Genomic DNA, 27534 nt, shown 5'->3' on the forward strand with positions numbered 1-27534 from the left:
AGGACAATAGTGGAACACTTGTTTGATCACAGCTCATAATTAATGAATCAATAATTGTTCATAATGAATTATTAACTTCAACACAGCTATTCATCACTTAGCGATGCTCAGTTATTTATAAGGAACAACCAGTCAACCTTCCCTCCTTCTTAAGTTAAGTTTTCACAGAAACAGATTAGCATAAAGGATCAGTCCAACTACATTTTCTCATTTACCTCCAGTCCTATTTTCTACCATGCAGTGAGCACAGCCTTCATTTTATTCATCAGTCTGTCTGAGATTTCTGCTTCTACTTCAATAATGTCAAATTTTATATTATTGGAAACAAGTACAAAAACATGGCCTTATATGCTACACTTTGAATTAAGTCTGGTAAAAAGGATTAACTTTAAAGAAAAGGCATTCCAGGACAACATGTAAGAGGCAAAGGATCAAAAGGAGGAAAAGGAATTAACATCTCATTCACACATCATATTCACATTTTGCCTGTAGCTTTATAGCATATAGTATGTGTTCTGCCATACTGATATACTGATGCACCGCAGGGTGCTACACCTCCTGCTGTTTTTAACTTATCTGCAGAAGATGTGTGTTTTCTTGTATAGTAAAAATGTATATACAATTATGAATGAGAAGCAAGTAACAGGTTTTAACAACCTACAGGATATGTAGTCAAGTCCTTAAACACTTCCTGTCCCTTCAGCTTGAAGTCAATGGGTTTTTTTTACTGTGTTTTGGTGAGATGGCTGTGTGAACACAAGTTAAGAGATTTTTATGATATTAAGTCATGCGACTGTTGAGAAGTTTGTTTATATACGTTAAGCTTCTCACATCATCACATGGCACACTCTAGTCCAACCACACATAAGCAACTAAAAATAAAAACACTTTTTATAGTCAGAATTGGAGAAAGGCCAGATCTCTTGCTCATTATTTGCGGGGAGCCTGTACAATTTGACTTGTGTCAGCCTGAAATCCTCAGCATGTGATGCAGGTGATGATGACTTTGCTTTTATTGTTCATGGATGTAATTTGATGTAACTGTTTGAATTATTCCACCTTATCTTCATGCCTTGGATTTTCTCTCTTTTTATTGTAACTTTGTTTTGAAAGTTACGATTATCATTTACAGGAAGTCAGCCTGCTTAGCTGCTGAAAATTTCAACTCTCTCAAGCGGTTCAGCTGGAGAAGCGCTAGTGAGCGTGCTCAATGGGCCCACAAATGCGGGAGCTGCTGTACGCGCCTCAGTGATCAAATTTTATAGGAGTCATTGAGCTGACATCTTTGATATATCCAGCTCTCCCTAATACAAACGCTGAGGTTTATTTCTCAGTGTCTGCATGTTGTCTCCTCTGTGTGTATGTGTGAACATGAGGAGAAGCTTCTTTGTGGTAGTAATGACTTAACTAAATGTTGGGAGAAAGTATGGTGCAAATGTACAGTTTATTTTCCCCCTTTCATCTTATTCTGTGTATTTAGTATACACATGTATGTCAGCATGGCCAGATATTACGTGATCATGTGTCATTTTTGTGGTAAGTCTGGACCGACTGTGCTGCTCATGTGTGAGAAAGTGTTGGAAAATGTACACACAAGGACAAAATTGTTGGTAGCCCTCTTTTAAGTAAAGAATAACCCACAATGTTCACAAAAACAAGTTGAAACTGACAAAACTTTCAAATTTCTATAAAAATTAACCAATGTAAATTAGACATTGCTTTTGAGTTGTTGTTAAACATAATTATTTAAAAAAAAACAAACAAATGAAACAGGCCTGGACAAAAATGATGGTACCCAAAACTTAATATTTTGTTGCACAACCTTTTAAGCCAATCACTGCAAACAAATTATTTCTGTAACTGTCAATGAGACTTCTGCACCTGTCAACAGGTATTTTGGCCCTTTTTACATGAGCAAATTGCTCCAATTATCTCAGACTTGAAGGGTGCCTTCTCCAGATGACATGTTTCAGCTCCTTCCACAGATGTTCAATAGGATTTAGATAAGGGCTCATAGAAGGCCACTTCAGAACAGTCCAATGTTTTGCTCTTAGCAGCCTAGGAACATAACCGAGCCTCTGCCATGTTTCAATGTAGGGACGATGTTCTTTTCTTGGTGTGATTCATTTTTGCGCCTGTGAGCTGATGTGCCCTGTCAAAAAGCTGCAGTTTTGTCTCATCTGTCCAAAGGACATTCTCCCCGGAGCTTTGTGGTTTGTCACTATGCATTGTGGCAAATTTCACTTTTTTAAGATGTGCTTTCAGCAGTGGTGTCTCCCATGGAGTCCAGAGTCCACTTAGACTCAAAGAGCAATTGATGGTGTGATCTGACACTGATGCACCTTGACCTTGGAGTTCACTGTTAAAGTCTTTGGAAGTTGTTCTGGGCTCTTTAGTTACCATTCGAATTATCCGTCTCTTCAATTTGTCATCGATTTTCCGCTTCCGGCCACATCCAGGGAGGCTCGCTACAGTTCTGTGGACCTTAAACTTCTGAATAATATGTGCAACTGTAGTCACAGGAACATCAAGCTGCTTGGAGATGGTCTTTTAGCCTTTACCTTTAACATGCTTGTCTATGATTTTCTTTCTTATCTCCTGAGACAACTCTCTTCTTCTCTTTCTGTGAGTCCATGTTCAGTGTGGTACACACCATGTCAGCAAACAGCACAATGCCTTCTTGTCACCCTCTAAATAGGCAGACTGACTGATTACAAGTTTGACGACACCTTGTGGTGCTAATTAGACACACATTAGTTTAGCATGTCCCTATGGTCAAATTATTTTCAGTCTTTTCACAGGTACCATCATTTTTGTCCAGGCCTGTTTCAGTAGTTTGTTTTTTAAAATAATTATGTTGAAAAACAACTCAAAAACAATGTCTGATTTACATTAGTTAATTTTCAGAACATTTTTATTTATTATTAGTTTTGTCAGTTTCAACTTGTTTTTGTGACCATTGTGGGTTTTTCTTTTCTTAAAAGAGGGCTACCAACAATTTTGTCCATGTGTGCATGTAGACAGCTAAGCTCTAGTATCAGCTCAAATGTTCTATTGCTTAGCCTATACAGTATGTTGGTTTAAAATATCACTTTTTGCAATGGTCTTACTGCTTTTGAGCAGACTGATGTGTGGAGTTATCAATATTTGTATTGCTAAATTGAGCAGTAGCCCATCTACCTGAACGTTACAGTCATGACAATGTAATCCTACCTAGATAACATCCACTAAACTCTTTTTATTTTGTCCTCCTCAAACAGAGTGAAAATGAAAAATTTAATATGCGCTGAAGTGTGAATTAATTATGTGCAGTGAAATTAATTCTTTGGTTCAGTACTACAGAGGTGTAAAGTAAGAGACATCAAAAGGGAAGAGAGAAAGGCTGATGGGATAAGTAGGAACGTTTGGCTTGCAAGTTACTGGACATGAATCAACATAATTAAATCCACTATGAGGTGGAAATTAGCAGTTAGGAAATTAGCTAAATAAGACAGTGAGAAAAAAGGAAGGGCTGATAAGCATATTACTAAAAGAACAGCATGCAGGTTATTTGTGCGACCGTTATTACAAACATAGAAGAAGAACTAAAGGTATCTTAGCTCCTCAAACACAGGTTCGAAATGCGACCCCTCCCCTGATTCTGAGTATATTTCTATCTTTCCTTTACTCACATTTCAACCTTACTTTCATTTTTGCTTACAGCAACTACTACTTATGGCAAATGAAATACAGTGCAGACAAAGGGAGGGGAGGGAGGGGTTTGATCACAAGCAACATTACACAAATAGAGGCACGGTAGAGTAGTGTAAGAAAGTGTTCCACACACAGCAGCGATGGGTAGTGTGGTAAAGTGTAGCCTTGCCGTTTCCTGCAGATGATGATGGCCAGAAAGGTGACCAGGCCGGACACCAGGGCCATGCAGATCCAGATGATGGTCATAGTGTTGTAACGCAGAGGAGCTGTAGAGATACACACACACACACACAAAGACCAAGAGTGTAAGACAAGCTGCCACCAGCAGTAGAGAGTTTACACTGACACACACTGGCAAACACAGCAGGCAGGTAGAGGGTACTTGGTTAAACAAGATAAACAAGAATTTGGAGCTTCAATAAAGAGGCTCGCCATTTTCTAATCAGTCCTGTTTACATTTTGAAAGTCTGTCCATTATGGGCAGGAAACATTTAGCTAATGTTGTCATTTATTCTGAAAGACTGAATGCAGTTCAAATGGCTTTACCTTCGCTGTTATAAATAGCTACAGGAGCATGCCATTATGACTAAAAACATAATGAGTAAAAACAAATTCATCTGTTTAACGTTCAGGGCAATCTCACTCTTGACTGCTTTACATATGAACATGTAGTCAGGATATGAAAGTGTCACATAAGTGAGAACCCAAAAGTGGCACTTTAGCATTAGTTTTCAAAGTGAACAGACGTCAATAAACTTCCATGGCATGGAAGGTCATAAGACAATTAAATCATCATGCTTTTGAAGGGGCAAGTTGTTAAGCATGGTAACTGAGAGTCAAGCTATCTGGGAAGTCGTTCGAAGTCGTGCGACGCTATGAGCCTGCCTATTTGTCGAGGTATTAGCTTAGCATTATGTGGCCGTGGCTTTATACATCTGTTATAACCTATAGATGTGTAATAATGTATGTATATAAGTAAAAGGTGATGTAAATAGAAGTGATGAACACCAATAGTGACTTAAAAGTGAAATACATACAATACATACACAGTTTGGTTCATTAAATTCCAAAACCTTTAAAAATTTGCGGCCATCTTGGAAATTAGGTCTACATAGGTTGCACTAAACCCTCTGTAATTTTGTTTCCCTTAATTAGAATGAAATGAAACTTGGCATAGATAATGTCTACAAGCTTGGGTACAGATTGAAATAACTTGGGTGCTGCTTACACATCTGAGCAAATCTCCCAGGTGTTCCCTTTATTATGACACCAAAAGTATTCAAATACACCTTGTGGTTGCTGAGATATATCATTTTGGGCATGCCATTTTCAAGCTGATGCCCTACAAATAGGCTGTGGGTGGAAGGGGTTAAAACTGTTTGGAAAAGAGCCACTACATAAAAACCAAACAAAAAAAGTACACAGAATAAGCTGCTGAGAATCTATTAAGACAGTGAGTAGTTAGCATTTAATGATGATATTCTTTTTAAAGAAAATATATTCACAGAGCGCAAATGATCTCTTCTTGACCTCATTAATACAGGCCTCAGCTGTCAGGTCAGAACCACTGGTGGTTCAGCTGCATTTGCTTAGTCTGGAGCCTGGCAGGAAGGATTTAAATGTGTAATTTCACAAATATCGCAAAAATCTATTGTGCAAGGTAACTAACCAAACGGTTATATGCCTAAAGACAGGGAGAATGTGAACAAGGCCTAAAACTTGAATCTCCTGTGATGTAAGTCAGTATTACAAATGTGTTGTTGGAAGTGCTACCTGAGTTCCCTTAAGCACTGCAGATGAGGTGGCACGAGTACAAAAGCCATAAAAAAATGTATGTTTACTTTTTATCTACAAGCGAAACAATATTTGAAATGTGTGTAATATTTAGACTCTAGGCAGATAATTGTATTCCCACACTCCCACACTCACTGCAGTTTCTACAATATCTGACAAACATATTCACGTCTCGTCTGCATCGCACTTTAAGAAAACTGAAGGTTTCCATGAACTGCCAATAGGGCCTGTTAATCTTAGATGATGGAACAATAAATTGTAGCTTGGTGCAAGAAAATTATTAACAATTTTCTGTAATCATGTCAAATTGACAGCTGACCTAAAAACCATGTTACATCTGAATTATATCCCAGGCCTTTTTTTCAGTGATTCATAGAGGTCTGTGCGGCCGCTGGTGGATATTTTCAATCAGAGCTTTGTGCTTGTCAGGATAAAGAATAGGGATGTCATGCTCATGTACCAGCCAGAATCTGGTCCAAACAAAAACAGGAACATCTTTATGACATCGACAAACACAAATTATATTTAAGGCTGAGGCTTGGCTTGTATGTGTTTGCGCTGTGATATGATAGAAGGGAAAATGCATCAGTAAGAGTGGGGACTGAGTTTTGAAAGTGAAATGACCAGTGTTTAAATTAAATTAAATTAAATTTGACACCTTTATTAGTCCCACAATGGGGAAATTGCTTAAGGCAGCCCAGCAAAGAGCACCACACACCAGTGAGTGTCTTGCCCAAGGACACACAACAGTGACTAGGGAGGAGTTGGGATCGAACCACCAACCTTCTGGTTACTGAGCCACTGTTGCCCATAGTACAGGAGGCGACCCTCATTTAGGGTTAGAAGAGACACCCCCGTTTATATAACTATGTGCCCTGAATGTATGGATATACATTACTGCTTGAAAGTGTGTGAACCCGGTAATTTTTCTACATTTATGCATAATTATGACCTAAGACATCGGACATTTATTTAAGAAAATGATCCAAAATGACTTAATGTATGCAGGCGACAGTATGTGAACCTGAAGGATTAGCAGTCTATTTGAAGGCCAAATTAGAGTCCGTCTCTCCAGAGGTGTTTTCAGTCAATAGAAGATGTTAGTGAACCCTGTTTAACTCAAACAGTGATCTATCAGAGTCTGATCTTCACAACATGTGGAAGTGGAAATGACATAATCAAAGGACATTTTTGAGGACCTCATACAAACACCTGCTGCTGCTCATCAGGCTGGAAAAGGTTACACAACCACTTCTAAAGAGTTTGAACTGTGCCTGTGTACAAATTCCTGTCACGAAATTCAAGTCCATTGTTACCCTCCACAGCAGTGATTTATCAACAAAGACTCCCAAAACAAGTCACGTAACAGTCTGTGAGGTTACAAAGGAACCCAGGGTAACCATGAGTAGAACACTGAAAAAGACAAAGTAGGTCATGCAGTGAGACAACAACAACAACCACACAAGTCGTTTTACAAAAGAATGGTTAAAGAAGAGCAAAGTTAATGGGCTGAAAATGGTAGAAGTTCCAACCTTATTCCAGCTAAAATGTTTTATAAGCATCTGAAACAAGCAGTTCATGTGGGGGGAAACCCCAACATCTCAGACTGTATTTGTTCTGTACTGAATAATGGGCTATACTTCCTCGACAACTGATCAGCAGCTAACAAAAACTGTAGTTATTGTGACAATGTGATTTATTCTTGATAGATAAACTATACACGTATACTGTACACCTTGATGTACTGTCCACCTGGATTGTTCATCAATCATGACTGTGATACTGAAGGCTAAATTAGGTGTGATCAATCCATTGAAGTAAAAACTATAAACAAAGCATCCGTGACATTACCCATTTGTTTCTGAAGAGCTATTTTAAAGGTAGGGTGGAGATTTCATTCTAATGCACTTTTTGTTAAATTAGTGTAACTTCTCTTTACAATCCGATAGCAACCAATTAGTTCGGCAGTTTTGCTTTAAAACGAAGAATATGAATCATCTGTGGAAGCTATAAAAGGCTAAAAACATAAGCCAATCCTACGAGGCGCCCCTGCTCGGAGTATTGGCTGGTTGTCACTCTCTTCCTGCTCTGCGCGCACCAGAGAGGTACGTGCATGATGGCCGAAGTCACAGACTGTTTGGGAGGCGTGGCTTCGGGGTGAGCTCCGAGAGAAAGGGGTGTGTGTTTACTTTCAAAATCTGGCTGACTCTACCCTACCTTTAAGGCTCGAAGTGAGTGAATTCACCCCTCGTACAATTGAAACTAGAAAGGAACTTATCATTTGAGACCAGAATGGTTTTTTGTACCAGGCTGTAAACATGTTTATTTCTGCTGTGAAGTTAGCCATTTTAACATGGGAGTCTATGGGAAATGACTTCTGGAGCCAGCCCCCAGCGCTTGCGTCATAACCTACAAGTTCTGACACTTCCATGTGGGCTTCAAGTCTAAGCCCCAGAGGTTGCCGCTTGGATCAATCACAGTATGTTTTCTTTTTAAACAAAAAGTTCCTAATCTTAAGACAATGATGTGAAAAAAATTGTAAAATGTCTCTTCGCAGCTTCTATATGCACTAGTATTTTGTAAATTAGGTGTTTATATATGTGATTACAAATCCCATGTTGATAGCACAATGTCACTAGTTATTATCAGGTCAGGCAGTATGCTAGGGGTGTTTCATGTTGCATGTAGCAGATCATGTAAGGCGACATAATTAACCCTTAATTTGTAATGTCCTTGCAAGATGGTGCTGAGCATTAGCTGCAAATCTGGCCATCATAGGTCATCAAACCAACTCCAATGTTACAACACACTGGGCCCTTCGAGACAGTTCTACCCTGATAGCAGTGCTAGATAAAATAAAAAAATGACAGCATCACTAAATGCCATTCCAGCAGGGGGCATAGTTGTATAGTTGTCAGGGCCATACTCTCTACAGTCTATGCGATTTGTCCTTCTGGTCTAAATGGTGGTCAATTGACAGATTGATTATGAGGATGTACCTACACAGCATCACTGTACTAGTAGACCTCACACAGGCTTATGCACAATTCAACAGTGAGAATTTACATGCAGATTGCAGTTGCAGACATAACCTAGCTGCTCCCAGTTTTCATAAACTTTAGGACTTATTGATTACTCAGCATGTTAGTTGCGGGATATGTGCAGTCCTCTTGTTTTCTGAGTCTGAAAATGAATGAGTATTAAGCGGGGGAGAGTCGGGGTCCAGTGAGCAGCAGAATGAAGGGAGACTATTAGTCAGTGAAACAGCGCTGGGACTCCAACCAGGCAGGAGGTTAGGCTATGTAGACCTAGAGCCTGCTCTGCATGTTATCTGCCAAATCTCCTATTAGGGAAGAAGAATATTCTAATAAAAGGTTGTTTTTGTTGTTTTTTGTTTTAGCAACATTGTGCGTTGTTCTTGCCTCTGGTGGACAGAAGACTCATGGAGACTTCTACCCTCCACAGCTGTGGAGGCTGTGTGAAGCTGTTTGAAGCCAGGACAGGCAGCGGTTTTGCTGACAGGGGTGACCCTCTAACAAAGCATAGATCAATGGAACAGAGGGATGGACTGGGGCTGTTATCGGCCTCACTGACACCCAAACCTCTATAGCCCTGAGACCCTGCCGTGCAGTCTGCCCTGGCTCTGAGAAGCTTACTGTGCCAAGTCTGTTAACAGGACAAACTCCTATTAAACAAGCTACAACTGCTGAAGGCCTCCTGTCGCTAAGAGGAAGCAGGAGGCTTTAATTTAGAGATACACTATGCCCACTTCCCTATAGACCAACACAAACACACACACACACACACACACACACACACACCTGCTTTCCCAGTCTGAATCTCCACACTCTGGCTGAAACGTCCACAGCCTGCTGACGTTCTGGCCCTGACCTGGAAGATGTACTTGGTGCCCGGTTTCAGCCCTGCCACCTGGGCGCTGGTGTTTCTAGACTTCAGAGTGGAGTAACTTTGCTCTTCATTGTCCTGCAAGTGAACCAAGCACATTAAGAGGTTAGGTATGTGGAGGTCCATCTGCTGATATGCTTGTAAGATAAAACAGATATAACATGTAAAGCAAACTATAGATTTGAAACATTTTATAATATTAATAATAAATCTGTGTTGCCAGGCTGGAGTTTCCTGGGTGTAGAAGTGAAGCGGTCGAGTGGAAGATGGTGGTGTCACACCAATGTCCAGACTTGGACATCGGTATTCTGTCTTCTGTCTCAGATCATATTTTAGCCATAATAGCTACTTGGTTTAATCAGGTTTAGGTAAAATTCAAAGTTTGAAGTAAATCAGACTTTCACAATATTAAACACATTCCACAAACGGCAAACTTTCAAACAGCAACAAGCTTCTCTGCTATGTTCGTGGTTATTATAGTGCCAATTTGCAGATTTAAATGATCTTTTACAGGACTGTTGAAAGGTGCATTAGCTACAAAAATAAGATTCATTTTTAATCAGTGTAAATTCATCTGATTCTGACCACTACTACTGTTTGTTTCCCTGAGAGGAAAGCATAAAATCCAAATATTAAAAACAACTGCAAATTATTATTAGTTTAAATAACATTTGGATTCCAAAATTCTGACATTGATGGAACTTATTTGTCTGTGATACCAGAGATGTAGATGTTGTAGGAACATTTATTTTCTCTATTACCTACAATCTAAATCTTAAATACGCAGACAGCAGTGATTGAAGTGCTACTTCCAAAGTTTTTTGGGAGCTTACAATGCATTTTCTTCTATCTTGCATGTTGCAAAGCATTTAAAGCCAATGAGACATGGTACTGTATGCAAATTCTTCAAGAATTATGTAGTGGGATTTTGATGGGATTAGTTGACAACGAGAAAATTATAGTCCGTATCGTTAAAGAAGGAAAATGCAGATCACACTAAACCTTTATATCCACAAAGAGCTTTTCCAACAGTGTTTATTTCTTTAATAAGCAAACCTTTTAAGCATTCTGTGTACTGTTATTATAAATGAATACAACTTCACCAGTCAGATGTGACTGGCAGGTAATTACCTCAAACATCTTTTGATCTGCTTCCATCAAGCAGAAAATGACAGCTACTTGGAGAAGTGTTTGTCTTATTTTGGTAAATACCTTTTGCTCAAAAGTAAATTGTCAAGTTTATAATGCTTACGAGCCATGCAACATTTTATTTATTATGTGCATATTCATTAATAAGGGGACGAATTCCTTGTTTTTTGAGGGAACAAACATTCTTTTTGAAAGTCTTTGAAACTATAAAGTTCATCATTATCATCACATTCATTTTGTACTAAATTTAGAGATACTTTCTAAGTGTGGATGAAGAGAGCATAACTAGGTGCATCTAAACAGCAGGATGAGTGAATCATTCAAGTTTCTTATAGGAGCTTAATTATGAAGAAGTGCTTGGTGTACTGTTTCATCATCCTGCTGCTGCAGTGGCCGCCACCCTTGCTGTGACTCATTGTTATTTGGTACAGTGCTATAGAAACCTTAAGAAAGCACATTGCTGACTTGTCCACTTGAAATCCCCCACAGGCGTCTCGCCCCCCCAGAGCAAGGCCAGATTAAGACACCGCCGCAAGAGACAAGCTAATCCTTCAGCACTCCCCCACATCGAGCTGCTTGTTTGGCTATGAGACTGCCAGCTCCCAGGCCGCTCTCTCTGCAATTAGCTGATTTCTATCACCGTGCACACACATACATACTCATGGCAATTAGCTCATTGTGCGGCTTATGCGCCCGCCAGCCGCTTGCTGTCACTGTCACTTTCTCTAAGTTGGAATTTACACCTTCTCATCCTCCTTCGCACTCTCCCTCTCTCGACCCCCATTTCCTTTCAATTAGCCGAGCTGCCAGCAGGATCTTTTCCTTGGATTAAGTTATCCAGAGTCTATCCACCCGTCACTCCTCTGCATTCACAGTATCTTGACTCAGCTTAGTCGCAGTCCTTTGAAGACAATGAGCTTACAGGTATAGTGAAGACTGTGTCACTTTTTTCCCCTCCTAAACTGCACTGAGTATTTTTGTTTTTTAAACATAAACCAAACATGTTGACATAACCTGAAAACAAATGTTTGCAGTGAGTGCTTGTTGGTGCAGCTTATGAGTGGTACAGGTGCCGCAGTTAGTGGAGTACCTTCTCGTAGTATTTGATGTCGTACTCCAGGATGACTCCATTGGGCTGGTTGGGTTCGTGCCACATCAGAGTCACGCTGTTCTGACTGGTGTTTTCCTGGCGGATCGCTAATACTTCAGAGGGAGCTGCACGACAAACAGGAGAGATTACTGCTTTGTCAGTTCCACAGTGACACATGATAAGGTGACGAGATTACCCTGCAGAAAAATCCTGTTTACAGGAGCAGTGCTTTTCATGAAACACAGTAAACAAGGTTAGATATTGGTGCTCAAAACAACACAACAAAACAAATTGTTTAGCACAACCCTCTTCTGATTGTGATGCTTTTTAGGAGGGCAATAACATAATAGCTATAATACTTAAAAGTATAATTATATATTACTACTTTAACCTCTTCACGTGTTTCAGTATGAGCTCATTTTTGACTGCAACTATATGAAAATAGCATAACGATGGCAAACAGACAGAACTCAATCATGTTTTATGCATGCACTTGTCATTTAATAAACTTGCTGGCTATCCAAAAGCCTTTTAAGGTAGATTACCAAATGTACTTCTGTTAAGAGTAAGTCAATAAAGTGTTTTTTACCAGCTTTAATGATGAGGCCCACAAGGAGATACTGCAGCGTATTCATGCTGGTGTGAGGAAGCTATTTAACTTAAGCTAACAGTTTGTGTGAATCAGTAAATGACTAACTAACTAGAGGTATTATATGTTGTTATTATGGGAGCACAGAAGGGTCAGAGTTAGACATAAGTAGTGTTTGCTGACCGTAGCAGCTATTCCAACTTAGTCCTTATGGAAACAAAGTGTGTGTGCCACAACCTGTTTTTCATTATCAGCACAAAATGTCGTTGAGACAGCACATTTCTTTCAAAGATTGTTATTTTGGCACTTCTGCATATTTGACAGTAAAAGACACAGAAAGGAGACAGAGAGGAGGAAGATATCTGACAAAGGGCCGAGATTCAAACTCAGTGAGCCACCAAAGGAAAAGAAAAATAGAAAAAAAAGACTGATTTGGGCCCAGGATTTCACAGTTACATGTATGAAGTGCACCTCCGCTTTGCAATTCAGTTGGACTTTGTATTAACATGTCCTTTTAGGAACCTGTAGGGGTGTGGTGCTAGGTTCTGCCTATACAGTTATGTTAAATGTTAAATATCACTTAGGATCAGACACCATTTTGCACTTTAAAAAAGCCTTGAGTTGGTACTAAGCAAAAAAACACCCCACAACTGAGAATGTTGAATCAATAAATTATTTTTAAAGTAGCTACAGTATCTGAACATTATAATAACGGAAAAGGGGTTAAAATAATGTGTGTGTTTTTTTTACAATACAACATAAGGCACAGTAACAGCCAGCTGCTTCTTGCCATCAACACTTGGAGTTCTATTATTTCTAAAGCTGGGGACACACTAATCGATTTTTTGGCCTGATTTTACCCACGATTTCCTGTCAGGCAGTTTACACCAGTCTGCACTAGTTGGGGTGAGTTGACATGTGTAGTCGGCACCAAAATCTGACAGTATGTGAGGGTGAATCTGCAAGTGTGTGAGGGGAACCCGATTCCGACCTCAGTCACAGTTATTCAAACATGTCAGACCAACGGGAACCACCATCAGAAGACAACAGGAAGTAGCGGGAATATCAAAGCAACGATCGCCTCCTCTACTACTTGATCCAAACCCATTTTTTCTCCTTTGTGTTTTTTCATGTAAATAGCTGAATATACGACAGCAGCAGTGAGCCGACTGTCATCAGTGTTTGTCAGTGTGTCCTCCTCGTCTTTTCAAAATCTGTTTTAAGACTAGAAAAGTCATGTAGTGTGTCCCCAGCTTCAGAAATTTTCAAGGACAATTCTTGGATAATTTAAGCAACGTATGACAGATGAGTACTGCTTGCGGAATCAACTTTAAAACATGCAGTTATTTTACTTTTACTACCTTAAAGCAAATTATACTACACTTGTTGCCAAAAAAAACTTTAAACATACAATGTTAATGTTAGCGAGTAGCTAATTTAAAAATATTAACATGCTGTTATTTAGACACTCATATTAATTGATAATCCTGCAGATGTCAGTACTAACAATAAATGTTTAAATGTTTAACTACCAGCAAACTCAATTTACGAGTCATTTTAGCATATAAAAGAGCTGTTCAGGTACACGACAGGAATGATTTTATCTGACCTTTAGCCTGCAGCTTTGTGGCAATGCATGCTCTGACATTCACTTTATTAAAAGATGACTGTAGCTGCCATGATTTCTCGGACATATGGCAACCCTGGTCGAGCCTGGTCATGCCTAAATCATGACAATAACTGCCTGTGCTTCCTCACAATGCTCATTGGATTGGTCTGCATGTTTTTTTTTTAAATATATATTTAAGGTAACTAATTATAGATACATCAAGCCTTCATAATGAGTAGTATGTATGTAAGTGTTCTGAACCCTACCTGCCTGGTTCGTTGTGATGTTGACCACAGCATACAGTGAGGGCTCACTGCTTAGATGTGTCACCCCATTCATGGCCAGGATGCGGAAGGAGTAGTTAGTGTGGGCCACCAGGTTTAGCACCGTCACCCAAGACTCCTTCAAACCGGTCTGGCGCGGGACGAATCGAACCGCCACTGTGCCTGAACGTTCCACCATCCCTCCTCCCCCGCTCCCGATGCTCGCTCCTCCGCCCAACTTCCCCCCACTGATCCCTCCTGGGGAGGATGCGCAGTCCTCGCAGGGCCCTCCTTCCCCAGAGCATTTCTGACACAGCACGCTGTACTGCAGGTCGCTACGACCGCCGGTATCCAGAGGGCGATCCCACTCTAAATTCACAGAGGTACCGTTGACTGAGGAGATGACGTTTACTGGAGCAGATGGAGGGCCTGGAGAAAAAAAGGAAGATGGAGATTTGAGTTCATTCAGGGGTTTGATCATGTCTAAAGTAGTAAATTGGATTTTTCAGGCAAAGATAAGGTCTGTGTGTTGTGCGAGTATATTTATGTGCATGACTTTGGAGGTGTGGGATTGGTATGCAGTGTGTTTCTGCTTACGGGAGCACGGAGCTGCTGGCGGGTCATCTGTTGCCCGATAGTAGTTGGAGTCACAGGGGCAGGCGAGGGCGGCTCTGATCTCTGAGTGGCTGTGTTGAGGACATTTACCACACAGGCCATCGCCCGCCACTGGCTTATAGAAGCCCACCTCACAGGCTGCAGAGAGAGAGAGAGAGAGAGAGAGAGAGAGAGAGAGAGAGAGAGAATAAATAGAATAAACAGAAAGCTTGCTGGGAAGCTGCAGTCCTATAATCACTCAAACCATGATAAAATTCAGAGAGAGTGCAGCCAGAAAGGCGTGAATCACACAGTGTGCATATCAACGTACAGCTTCAACTTTTTCCAAAACTGTGTCATCTCTGCCACAGCAATCATTTTAGGACAAGCCCCCTCCCCCTCATCCCCACTTCCCAAATCTATGTATAATTACAGGCCTTATAACCGCAGAGCAGGGGAGATGAAAGTCATACTTCTTTCTGCTTAGATTTGGGCTGAAAAGGCACTGCACTGTTGATACTCCCAGTGAGACCATCAGAATCCAGACCGTGTTTCAACCTTATTCAGCTCCTCTGATACATATTCACTTTTAACTCCACGCTGATTAATAATGGAGGGAAGTTCTGATAAATATATTCTCTTTCCATGCGGTTAATAGGCTTCTGCTATGGTAAATGGGGCAGGGGTAAACCGCGCACATGCAGTAAAGCAGCAGCAGCAGCCTGCTGGTGTTTGTTCTTCCTCGCTGGGTAATTTATGCTGTGTGTTAGTTTAGATGTAGTGCTTACCTAACCTTTGCTTGTTGAGTTCATAGAAGACAGTTTGAGGTGTTTAGACTTCAAAGGTTCTGAGGGAGCCATGAAATTGGATAACCAACATGAGTGAACTTCTAACAAAGAAGAGAGTTAAATTGTATTCTGAGACATTTTTAGATTTATTTCAAAGCAATAAAACCTTCCAATGTTTGTACCTGAAATGTGCCTGAGCAAATTGTTCATTATGGCTGCAAAGATTTCATGTGTATTGTGTGGTTTAATGGCATCCCAGACAGATCTAAAGATTGCTAATTAAAGCACCTGCACTGGCTCCCCTGTTGGATAATCTGTGAATCAAGGTAAATCTGTTAAAACAGAACTAAGTGGAAACACTATTACAGATGTCATAAAACTTTCTGTAATAGTAATTTTTGTTTGTTTGTTTGGAAGTCAAAAAGCTTGTCATGTAAGTCATGTCATCATCTAGGCTTTTATTTGTTTATTTTGTTTGGAAGTTTCTACAACAAACTTGTGGCCACTACAAGAAACGTCTGACCTCTGTTATTGCCAATGTGTAGGTTTTACCTCCAAAAAGCACGTTTTATGAAGGGATCAAATACTTATTTCATTCATAAAAATGAGACTTAATTTATAATTTTTTTGAAATGCATGTTTCTGGATTTGTTGGTTCTTTCTCTCATTGTTCAAATAAACCTGCCATTGAAGTTATAGACTGATAATTTCTTAGTGGGCAAACTTACACAATCAGCAGGGGTTCAAATAATTTTTCCCTAACTGTATATCACGCTTTGTACAAAGACATAAATTATCATACAAATGTGTTGATTTCACTTGGCAAAACTCTGCAGCACAGCCATTCTACATGCTGAAAATAATAATATCTTTCTGAATTGGCTATTAAAGCTGATATTTTTAGAAGTGAATGCTCAATGAACCAGCAGTGTTTATACATCAGCAGGGTCAGCACAGAAACACTGCTAGGCCAATTGAAAGCGTCTGAACATTTTCCTTCATTATTTAAAATGTCCCAAATGTTTAGGCATCTTCTCACCTCCCTACACTTCCTGTGCTCAGACAGAAAGACCTTATGCAGGGACTAGAAGGCAGCCACTATAATTTATTACTATGATATCACATAAATGGGATTCAATATTACCCATTTTATTAGTTTTCACTGTTAATACAGGACTAAATGGTGCACATGGTCTTACTTATTATGGACTTTTAGCCAATAGTGCACAATCCCTGTGCTCATAACCTCATTTCAGGATTCACCATTTAATGTGAGGGTTAGGGTTAGACTGACTTTTTTCTGTGTGCATTTCCTTTAAGCCAACTTCCATTAAGAGTCTCACAAAAAACCTGAAGAAATAAGGAATAGGCAGACAAGATCATGTGTTTCATGCATGTTTGTCACATGAATTCTGTCAGTGCTGATGGAACCAAAAAGTGCATTAATTAAACGACCTGCGTGATCAACCATACAAAAGAGCAGCAGAGGATTTTGGTGTCAAAGTAACTATAGTGATGAAAAGCTCATAGCGGAGAAACAGAGATGTCCCTTTTCTGTGGATGAGATGAGAGTGACTTAAGTTAAGGATGGGTTTCTTCAAAGTGATGTTAAAAAAATGTGTCCATGCTTTCCAGTTTGGACTATTGTAAATCCTTATTATCGGGAGGTTTTCTCTGAGAAGACTCAAGCTGATCCCAAATGCTGACAGGAATTAGCAAGACAGATCATATTTAGCCCATATTAACTTCTCATTGGCTCCCTTTAAAATCAAGAATAGACTTTAAATTCTTCTCCTGACATGCAAGGCCCCTAACAACCGAGCTCTGAAAATGGGAGGCCAAGCCGACTTTAGCTCTCAGGCTCCCCTCCTGTGGAGCAGACTCCCACCATCTCTACTTTTAAATCCTCCTTTCTATTCATCAGTCTTAGTCCGTGCTGGGTCAGGTCACTCTGAATATTCCTGGGTTATGTTACAGGTCCAGCATGCTGTGGGACCTCCGAAGGTGATGCTGAAAATCTCCCTTTTACTCTGACAGTCAGACCAGGGAACTGAGAGGTCAGGCGGGGTAAAGTGAGGAGGAGCTCACATAGAACAGTATGTACTTTTTTTTTTTTTACTAAGAAATAGAGTGTTGAGACAAAAATATCTGGATTTTATTGCCAGACAGATATGCCTACAAAGCAGCAGGGACCTGCAGTGGACAATTTAGCTTTGAAGAATTTTACACAGACCTCCCAGAAAGTTGATAGTAATCTTGACTGTGGTGGGTATTTGTCCTGCAATTTCAGGAGTGAGTGAGAATCAGTGTGTTTTAAGATTCATTCTTTACAGCTGCAATAGTTTAATTTTTGCCACCTGTGTACAGAACAAGCTGTAAACAAGTCACTGACACAATATCAACCAATAGAGGACATATGTGCACATCCAACAGGCACAGAGGAACATTAGCCTCCTAGATAATGAAGTTCTGGTAGCATTAGTTCATTAACATTTATATACGGCACACAATTTATCCTGGACAACAAAATACATGGTGGTCAGAGAATGTAGCCAGAAGTATGTTGAAGTACAAACTATTCAGTCTTACTTCTTCTTTTTAGAAATCACTAGCAGTTTTTCAGAGCCCTGAAAAGTTGATATTTTCAGGCCTTGGAAAAACCACTAAATGTGTATTTGGCGCCCACTTGTGGTCACATCAAAATGCAGTGCATACCATACATACTGCTGGGGGTAGGACTCATCACCTTATTGGTAGACCATGTGGTGATGGTAAATATGAAAGTTTTGCCTTGTGTATATTGTTATCAAATGATGTCTTCCAACCCAAATCATAAACTTCACCTAAATCTAATTTGTTTTTCCATGCCATGTCTTTTAAAATGTTTTTTATGCCTAATGCCTGAGTGAAAGTGACATTTATGACATTCATTTAATTGAATTGATGGTGCAACAGGGGACACAGGTCCAGGTCTGTAGCAATGTTACAGCCACCACCTTTTCTCCAGCCTTCTGTATCAAATCTCTGCAATCATATCAGTCCAGATGCTGTCAGTCAAACAAACAGTTGTTCTGTTCTGATCATCTGTCATACACATAAGCACGTCCCATTTCTAGAGTTGATAATTATTGACCGAAGCTTTAACTGTTTGCCTGGAGTCAATACATGCAGGATATATAGGTGTCTAAACTGTCTCACAGACTCTTGCAGATGCAAAAAGTAAAAATTTGGTTTACTAGCTATCTGCTACTCCACATGCTAACCTCTGTGTTAGCAACTTACTGTAAACATCATGATCTTCACTAGAGTGAGCCTCTAATTGATTTGATCTGTAAATGGTTAACACACCCACACACTTCTGCGGATGATCGTACATATATACTCCATGGTGTGTATCATTATAGATTAAAAAAATAAATAAAAAACTTTATTTTATTTACTTTATTTCACTGTCAGTGCCCCTACAGGAGCCAGAAAGTATTTCTATGTGTAATATTTATCCCAGACTGTTTTCTCTTTTTATCCCGTTAATCCTTCCATCCCTTGATGTTTTTTGTGAAGCCCCTGAGTTGAAAAGCAGGTCACGATAAACATCGGAACAGCTCGTTCATCAAGGAGAGAGGCGGCGAGCGCTTTGAAGTCTCTGACAGATTCACCAGGACTTCTACATACACACACACAAAGGCAAAGGGTATGGTAATGAAACACACACAAATATACACATGAGGGTGGTGTCTGAGGTAACCACACGTATGAATTTATCAACACACATGTGAATATGCAAAGGCAGAGAGAGAAGGCGGTCTGTGTCAAGACCAGTTGTGATAACCTTTCACTTCACGTCTGATGTACTGCTCGTTTGGTGCTCTGGATAGAAGAGAAATTAAGATACGAATGGGAATTATAAATAATAATATCATGGTGAAAAGAATGTATTAAATGGTAAGCATGATAACTAGTGGGCAGCTGCTGCCTGTATTTTGGCCTTTACACATTAAGGTTTACCCAAAGTCGTCATTTCACACCTGACACAAAATATGTTCTGATGTTGAGATCATATTAAAAATTCTCATAATAGTATACTGTTTTTTGTAGTTACATGCAATTATGATGGCTAGAAAAGCCATTGAAATTAGACCGGTTGCAATATTTTTGCTTTTGCCTATTACTACTGTAAATATCTGTTGTGTTGCATCAGATGTGTTATCAAATTGAAAAAGATGTTGAAGTTTTGTGTATTTGTATGTGTTTTCTTAGGCTGCAGAGCTGTGAGCTTCATTTTAGTCAATAGCGCATCCTAGCACTGGTGCCATCTTTCATGAATTCAAACAAAGATGAAGAAACAAGCGTGGGATTCTGTTCAATCAACACACTCAGTCAAACACACAATAAACAAACTCTACTATTCCCTTTTTCACAATGCAATACCATTAATCTGAGTGCACAAGAAAAGTTTGGATAACAGAGAATTAGGCAGAGGAGTTCAAACTCGGCACACTGTATGTCCACAGGCTTTCACATTGGTTGGCTTTTATATGTAAATCGCTCCTTGGGCTGGTTCTTACTTATCAAGAAAAAAAAAAACACATGCACACACACACAATCAATGTGGCCTGCTCTTCCTGGAATAATGAACAAAAGAATCAGAAAATATCAAAATTGGTTACTGCTGGGAATTGAAATCAATTTTAAAAGATAAGGAAAATGAAACAGAATTTCTTCTGGAATCATTTTTGAAACCATTTCCTTGATATTTTATTGCATATGAACTGGACATTGTGTTGTGTCAAACAACTAAACAACAACAGCTGGTCAATCACAGGATAAATGTGTGTGAATAAAAAAACACAAAGCTGTCAAAATGGCTGCTTGGGCAGCACTACTGCTTCCAGGTTTGTTTGGATTACAACAGAATTGCACAGTTTAGGCATAACTGCACGCTAATTTCTCTGTAAAAAATCTCTGTAATGCAATACATACATTTCATTGACACAGTGGAATGGCTGTTATCATTTCACATTCTGAAATGATCATATTCCATTATGAACTTTTTAAAAACATCCAAATTCTATCTGAGATGGTAAACAGTGATCACCCTGAAGGGTTGCCATCTTGTCTACCTTGTAGCAGCTTGAGAGGGATGCTGAGACAGGAAGCATTTCAGCATTTTTTCAGCATCTGAACAGTGCAAAATCCGGGTAAAGATAGATCCACCTCTCTGAGGTGGGATGAGCTGGATTTGCTGAATCAAGGTCTGAATGCAAATGCAGCTAGTGAATCCTGGTAATAAATTTCAGTTTTTTCTTTTTAATAAATCTGCAAAAAAGTCAGCAATTCTGTGTTTCTCTGTCAATATAGGGTGCTGTGTGTACATTAATGAAGAAAAAAATGATAATTTTAGCAAATGGCTGCAATATAACAAAGAGTGAAACATTTAAGGGGGTCTAAATACTTTCCGTACCCACTGTATAGCTAGCTTAGTGCACACTATTAAAAGACACGTCAGCGCCTGGTAGCATGTCTATGCCTCCTTCCAACAAACTCTCCAACCTGATCCAATGTCAATTGCCACTGTCAAGAATACAAGACTAACTAAACAACTAAACAAACAGAAAGTCATCATAAAAACTCTATATTCTGTGTGCACAAATGTGAATGTTTGCACTTATGAACACCACTTGCAGAGCCTCTGCAAAGGTACAATGGCAAAAGCTTAAATCAAGTTTCATCATAACCTATTCCCTAACCTTTTTGTAGGGTGCACTAAAGCGAAATGTCATTTTAACAATGTATTTGAGTTGTTTTGCTGAACAAATTCAATGCTTTCTATGTTCTATTAGATAATAATGTTAAAAATTGCAGTAGTATATCTGTTGAGATATGGACAAGAAACATGCTGAGAATACAGTGAGCAGGGTGCTTCCACTGTGTTCCTCACCTAGCTAAACTGTTACTGTACAGAGCATGTATTTGGTAAAAGTGTGTCCCCATGTATGCGTGTGCGAGTGCTCACGTGCAGCTGTTTGCATGTTACCCAGCGTGTCAGTACCTGTCAGTGTAGTGCACTTGCTACAGGAGAATTTGCATTACAATGAATCTTAATAGCCGTGCGCAGCATTGTGTGCTGACCTTGATTTATTCCCTGTATAAGTAGGTAAATAAATACATTGGAAAAAAGTGGGGAGCTGGAGAAAACACATCATCGTCCCACGCGTGAGGAGACTGAGGGAGGAGCGTGGAGGTGAGCGGTGGGGGTCTTAGTGCAACCTGCTGTAAACTCAGTGTCGCCCAGTGTGCAGCGCTGGTTCTGAACACGCTCTGCTTAAAGGATGTGATTTAAAAAATGAGAAAAAAATCTGACAATACAAGTCCCTATAAAGGCAAAATACATGGAGACTGGTTGAAGACACAGACATTATGGTTTATATTTCATAGCCGTTTTATTTCTGCTTTTCCAGCGGTGCTTTTTGTTCGGTCCTGCCTACCTAAAGGCTGACTTGTACAATTGCATAAGTAAAAATGCATAAATAAAGATGTGAATCTCTTGCTAACTCTTTTAAAGCTTTACCATACATCTCGTTGAATTGTTTGGTTAAGCCAGTGGAGTCACAAGACTCTTTTTTTCTTTATGTTCTTTATGTATCTTCGATGAAATAGTTAAGTGTGGCAGTTTTCTATCTATTGGGAACACAGTATGGGTTTATAAGATTTTCAATGATTTCATTCTGGTTTTTTGTTGTTGTTTTAATGTTTTATAGAGTCCCAACATTATAGGAATTGTACAGTTTTGTCTCAAAAAATTCATATTAATGTTCCCAAAAAATAAATCAGTAATAAATCCCAAAAAATCAGCAGTTATCAAACCCATACAAATGACCAGCAGGACCTCCTCTACTTACCAGTAGATGTGTTATTACTCATTAACAACAGTACTGATATGTACTTCCATATCAGGTGTAAAGTGGGAAACACATATATATCCACCCTGCCAAGCCTAGGTTACAGAAAGGTCATTAGACATACTGCATTGGCCCCACTGCCACATAATCCTAAATCAAGGAGTAGATAGAATACGGACATAAATCCTGGCAAAGCTTGCCTGAAATAATTGTGCAGGACAGTCTATGTAATATTAAAGAATTTTTTTATAGCTCTAATGTAAGTGTATCTGACAGTAAGGCTGCCCCTTCTGTCTGTAGCCAGCATAAAATAGGTGAGACAAGTCCAAGTTAAAAAAAAAATCCTACAAGATGAAGATGTCAGGCGACTTAAATTCAGTCCATCAACAAGAGCAGATCTAACAGTTCCACACGCTTTCCAGGAAAACATCCAGCCCTGATGTCCTAGACCCAGCGCAGTGTCGACCTTGTAAGAGAATCGAGCGTGCTCCAAAATCTAGTGACAAAGTTTGCCAAAGGCTTCTTAGCTGGTTCCCCAGGGAGCACATGAAGCCACTAACGAGCCGCTGAAGCTGTCTGAGTGATGGATGAACGTGTCAGTGAGATCAGCTGTGGAAATGGGACACTCACCATCCACACAGTACCTCCTGTTACATCCACAATCCAGATACTAACAGCTGGATAGCTGCTCAGCAACAACCCACTGTACGCTTTAAATGGAGGCGTCACCTTCCAATTTGAGGTAAGCTTGATTTACTCTGACCAGGTGCATGGAGATGGATGACCTTGGGAAAAAATAGAGGGGCTGGTTAAGGATTCTTTACAGGTTGATAGAAGCTGATTTGTGTTGGAATCAAAAGACAACAACAAAAGGTCAATTTTTAAAAAAAAGATTTCTTGAATGTGAAAATTGTCAGATTCTGTATCTGATCCTCCATGAGGGGCACAAAGTGTGATGTGATGACAGGGACACCATTTCAGTGTTTAGAACCTCAGAAATAAACCTAGTTTACTTTTAGTAGCACTTTTAAAGTCGGTGTTAAGACACAGTTGGTCATTTAACAACTCAGATCACAATATTGATAAAAACATCACCTGGAGTAAAAATAGCATGCTTCACACAGTATCCTCTGGCAGTATAATCAAAATAGATTTTAAAGTCATCTATCTCATTAATAAATGACCTTAAAGAGAACAACTGTGAGGAAAAAAATAAAATCTCTAAGCATTCTGTGTTTGCAGTGAAACTTGATTAGAAACAAGTAGCCATGTAAAAGCTGGCTCCAAAATGACTTAATCCCCATAGACCTCCATGTTAAAATAAGCAGGAGTAAACATGTTTACAGCCTGGTGCAAAAACGGTTTCAGTCTTCATTGATAGTTCTACTGTTTTTGCATTCACAAATAAGGAATCTAAAATCAGCTGCTGGCTGTGTAAAAGGAAATCATAAAATAGTCACTTGTAAATAAGATATATACAAATTCACCATTTACCAATTGCATCAAATGTATATCTTCAGACCGTGCAATGCTCAGAGAAATACAAAAAAAGCCCCATATGCTACATGTGAAAGTCTACAGGCCTCACTGAGCATGCTCAGTGTTAATGTGACAGCACAATTAGAAGAAGACTGAGCAAGTACAGTTTGTTTGAAGGGTTACCAGGAGAAAGACTCTTCTGTCTAAAAAGCACATGGAAGCAGGACTGAGGTTCAGTAAACTGCATCTGAACAAAGAACAACACTTGTGGAACAATGTCCTATGGACACATGAGACCAAAGTGCAGTTGTTTGGTCTTAATGATCACCTCCATGTCTGCTGAAAACCAAACACAGCATTTCAGCAGAAACACCTCATACACACTGTCAAGCACGGTGGTGGACTGATGAGTTGCAGTCATTGAGTCAACAATGATCCAAGGCACAGCAGCAAATCTACATCAGAATGGGTTACGGATAAACATAATCAAGGTTTGGAATGACCTAATCAAAGTCCAGACCTCAACCCAATTGAAATGCTGTGGTTGGGTCTTAAGCTAGCTGTGCATAAATAAATGTTAAAAAAAATGTGTAGCAATGTTGTGAAGAAGACTGGACCAAAATTCCTCCACAACAATGAAAGGGACTGATAAAGTCATACAGAAAACAATTACCTAAAGTTTGCTGTTAAAGGTTTTTTTTTCTTTTTGGCTTAATTTTTGCCAAATAAATATAATGGCACAAAAGTTGTATGTTGTTCGTTTGTATATCTCTAACACTAATGCCTACAACAATGAAAGGGTTTTTGTTGATTTGTTTCCTTGCATGTCCATTTGTTTTCATACAAAGCTAACTTTTGAACACAACTGAAAGTTTAAATGTTAATGATCCAACTGTCTAAATGTATAAAATGTGTCTGGGCAGACAGAAAGAAAGGTATATGATTGCTGCTCTCTAGCAGACAAATTAAAACTATGGCTTCAATATCTTCAGTCCATACATTTCTGCCTCTCCTCGCCTGCCTCTTTCCCTCCCTGCTGGGTTCAAATCAATTCCATCAATGAAGCCATCACAAAGGGAACATTACCGCAGTGTTTTCCTGTGGAAAAGGCCTGGTAATTACAAATCAAACCAGACAAATACATCCCGCTTAATGAGCGTTAAACGGATGTTAATTATCCGATTGAATGGCTGTCACCATTAAACTGTGTCTGATGGAGGGAGTGGGAGGAGGGGAGGAAGGAGGGGTCGAGGGGAAGGGTAGCAAAAAAAGAAAAAAAAGTGGCACTCTGAAAGGCATATTAACGGCAGATTGAGAAGATCAGACAGTGTAAAGCGCGTGTGTCGGAAATGCGAGCAAGAGGGGAAAGGCATGGGGAGAGGCAGCAGGAGAGGAGGGGGAGGGAAGCTAAACTTTCCTCTTTTTCTGACATTAGCAATTGCTGCGAAGCATCAGAGGGGAAATTAATCAACTGTTTTTGATTATTTATATATTTGAAAAGGACAAAGTGTGCGGGAGGAGAGCTGAGCGGAGGCAGGAGTCACACTGTGCTAATGTGGTCACAGCCGGTCTACCAGGCAGCTCCAGTCATAACATATCTGTCAATGAAGGATCAAAAAAAAAAAAACTAAATTCACACACTTAACATTCAAAACAAGGTACAAGTCCTCTGTAATTCATCAAGGAGCGCAAATAACAATGGGAGAGAAACTCAGAGCAACTCTGGAACCTGGGCAGTCAAGGATAAGTGCTTGGAAAACAACAGGAATTCCTGTCATGGATGACGGATCCAGTAAACATACGAGCCAAGATGATCAACACTGCTCAGCAACAGCCTGAATACTCAACCTATATTATCTGTTATTCTCTCCCTTTAGCTCTTTTGTTTGCTGAGGTCAAAAGGACAAATGATGACATGTGCTTGCCTTTACACTGCACTGCTTCCGTCTAATAAACACTTTGTCTCACAATAACGTTGGTGCAAAGTTAAACCAAGCATTACCAATAGCAATAAAAGTGTAGTTATATGTAAACATGCTCAGACAAATGTATGTCATGTGAATGTGGTATTATCACTGATAAAACAAACAACTCTGCAATGATACAAACAGAACGTTGTCCGTGATCACATATTTTTGACTCACACTGAAGGACAGACAAGTTTATTGTCGAAAATGTTCAAGCATAGACGGTGGTCCATTTTGCTGTACACTATAAAATTGACATAATTGACATTGTTAATTTCTTCTTTTTTAATTCTGGGTCTTATGAAAAAAGGTTGTAAGTCATCATGGCTATTTTAAACAGCATTGAACCTTCTCCTCACTTACTGGTCAGTTGTGTGTTTACTGCAGCAAGATGCTCTGGTATCAGAAAACATGCAGCAGTCCATCTACAGTATTTCTCATACCATTACATACACACTGGTTGTTTTAAAACAATTGAAAAATTTCAAACCTGTTTTTATATTCTCCTACTAAGGATGGACTGTAATTTAAATATGTGTGACGTCTTAACTTTTTGTTATTCTAAGATGCTCCCTCTCTCTATTGAGGAAGTTTATTTAAGGCTCTGGATAGAACAGAAAACAATCTCATAAATCATGTTATAATTTTACAAATTACATTTTTTTTAGTTAATTATTTTTCTCACAATTTTATTTTAAGTTTATTTTAAATTTCTACTGATGGGGGGGTGTTCACTGTTACTCACATAGTTCATGTCTTAAAAGTATAAATTCTTTGTTAGGTAAGTGAAAACTTGCAATCTATCCTACAAAAAAGGCAAGGTGTTATACACTTGGCTATAATATAACAAGTGTATTTTCTCCATTGCACTTTTAGACGTATACATAAATCTGCAAAGACTAAATTACTGCTACATACAAACTAATCTATGAAAAAATAATCTGAATAATGTAAAATGACATTTGAAAAAAAAAAATCAGCCAACATTACCTTACTATATTTTTTAAAAAAAAAGGCCCAAAGAGAATGTTCAACCAAGTCTGGTTGTCAGTGAGGAATGATATAAACATAACCTGTATTTACTGTAGTCCTTATCTAAAGAATCAATGATGTTGATAGAGGAGTGAAAATTACAGTATTGTCACAGCTACTCCCTGTTGGAAATGCTAACACTGTAACAATTCATCGCACACTTGTATACACACACACATACATCCAACTGTCCATATCCCATACACACACACCTCCAGCTGAGGCCCGAATGAGGGAAAGTAAATGACAGCGTCCTGTGTGCACATCAGTTTAGCTCAACAAGAAGTCAGGGCAGAAAATCATTTGAAGGAGTCCCGCAGTCCCTTCAGAAGCAGGCTGCCAGATTCTCAGTGATCTGCTATCATGTTGCCTGTCTCTTTACTGTCAGCACTAATAGCTCTTAGACACTGGACTGGGACATGGGTGGCTACTGCAGGCCAGGGGGGTGGCACACACTCAATCAATAATTTACCCAGCGGCTCTTGGCCTTTTGTGTGCGTGTTTTCATTCCTGAATTAAGCATTTATATGGGCTTCGCATAAGAGGATTTGTTTGTGAGAGTGTGTCTTTGTGTAGCTAGCAACATGGGTATGCAAGCATGTGTGTCTGTATATGTGTGTCAGCAAAGTTGCTTTGTATACTGATGTGTAGCCCTCTGCACCTGCTGTGGAGATAGGGCTTC

The 27534-nt window shown here is 39.4% G+C and overlaps 1 protein-coding gene across 1 annotated transcript in view; it reads right to left on the minus strand.

The window, feature by feature from the left end:
- The window catches only part of epha8 (eph receptor A8), a 102377-nt gene that overhangs the window by 12729 nt on the left and 62114 nt on the right, over positions 1–27534 (minus strand). The window contains exons 7-12 of the mRNA XM_028405020.1: positions 14691–14846; positions 14367–14522; positions 14097–14276; positions 11633–11757; positions 9309–9471; positions 3863–3959 (exon numbers count right to left, since the gene is read on the minus strand). Coding sequence (XP_028260821.1) covers positions 3863–3959; positions 9309–9471; positions 11633–11757; positions 14097–14276; positions 14367–14522; positions 14691–14846 — 877 coding nt within the window. The remainder of the gene's footprint in view (positions 1–3862; positions 3960–9308; positions 9472–11632; positions 11758–14096; positions 14277–14366; positions 14523–14690; positions 14847–27534) is intronic.

Source organism: Parambassis ranga, chromosome 5 (genome assembly GCF_900634625.1).
Source record: "Parambassis ranga chromosome 5, fParRan2.1, whole genome shotgun sequence".
Taxonomy (NCBI): Eukaryota; Metazoa; Chordata; class Actinopteri; family Ambassidae; genus Parambassis; species Parambassis ranga.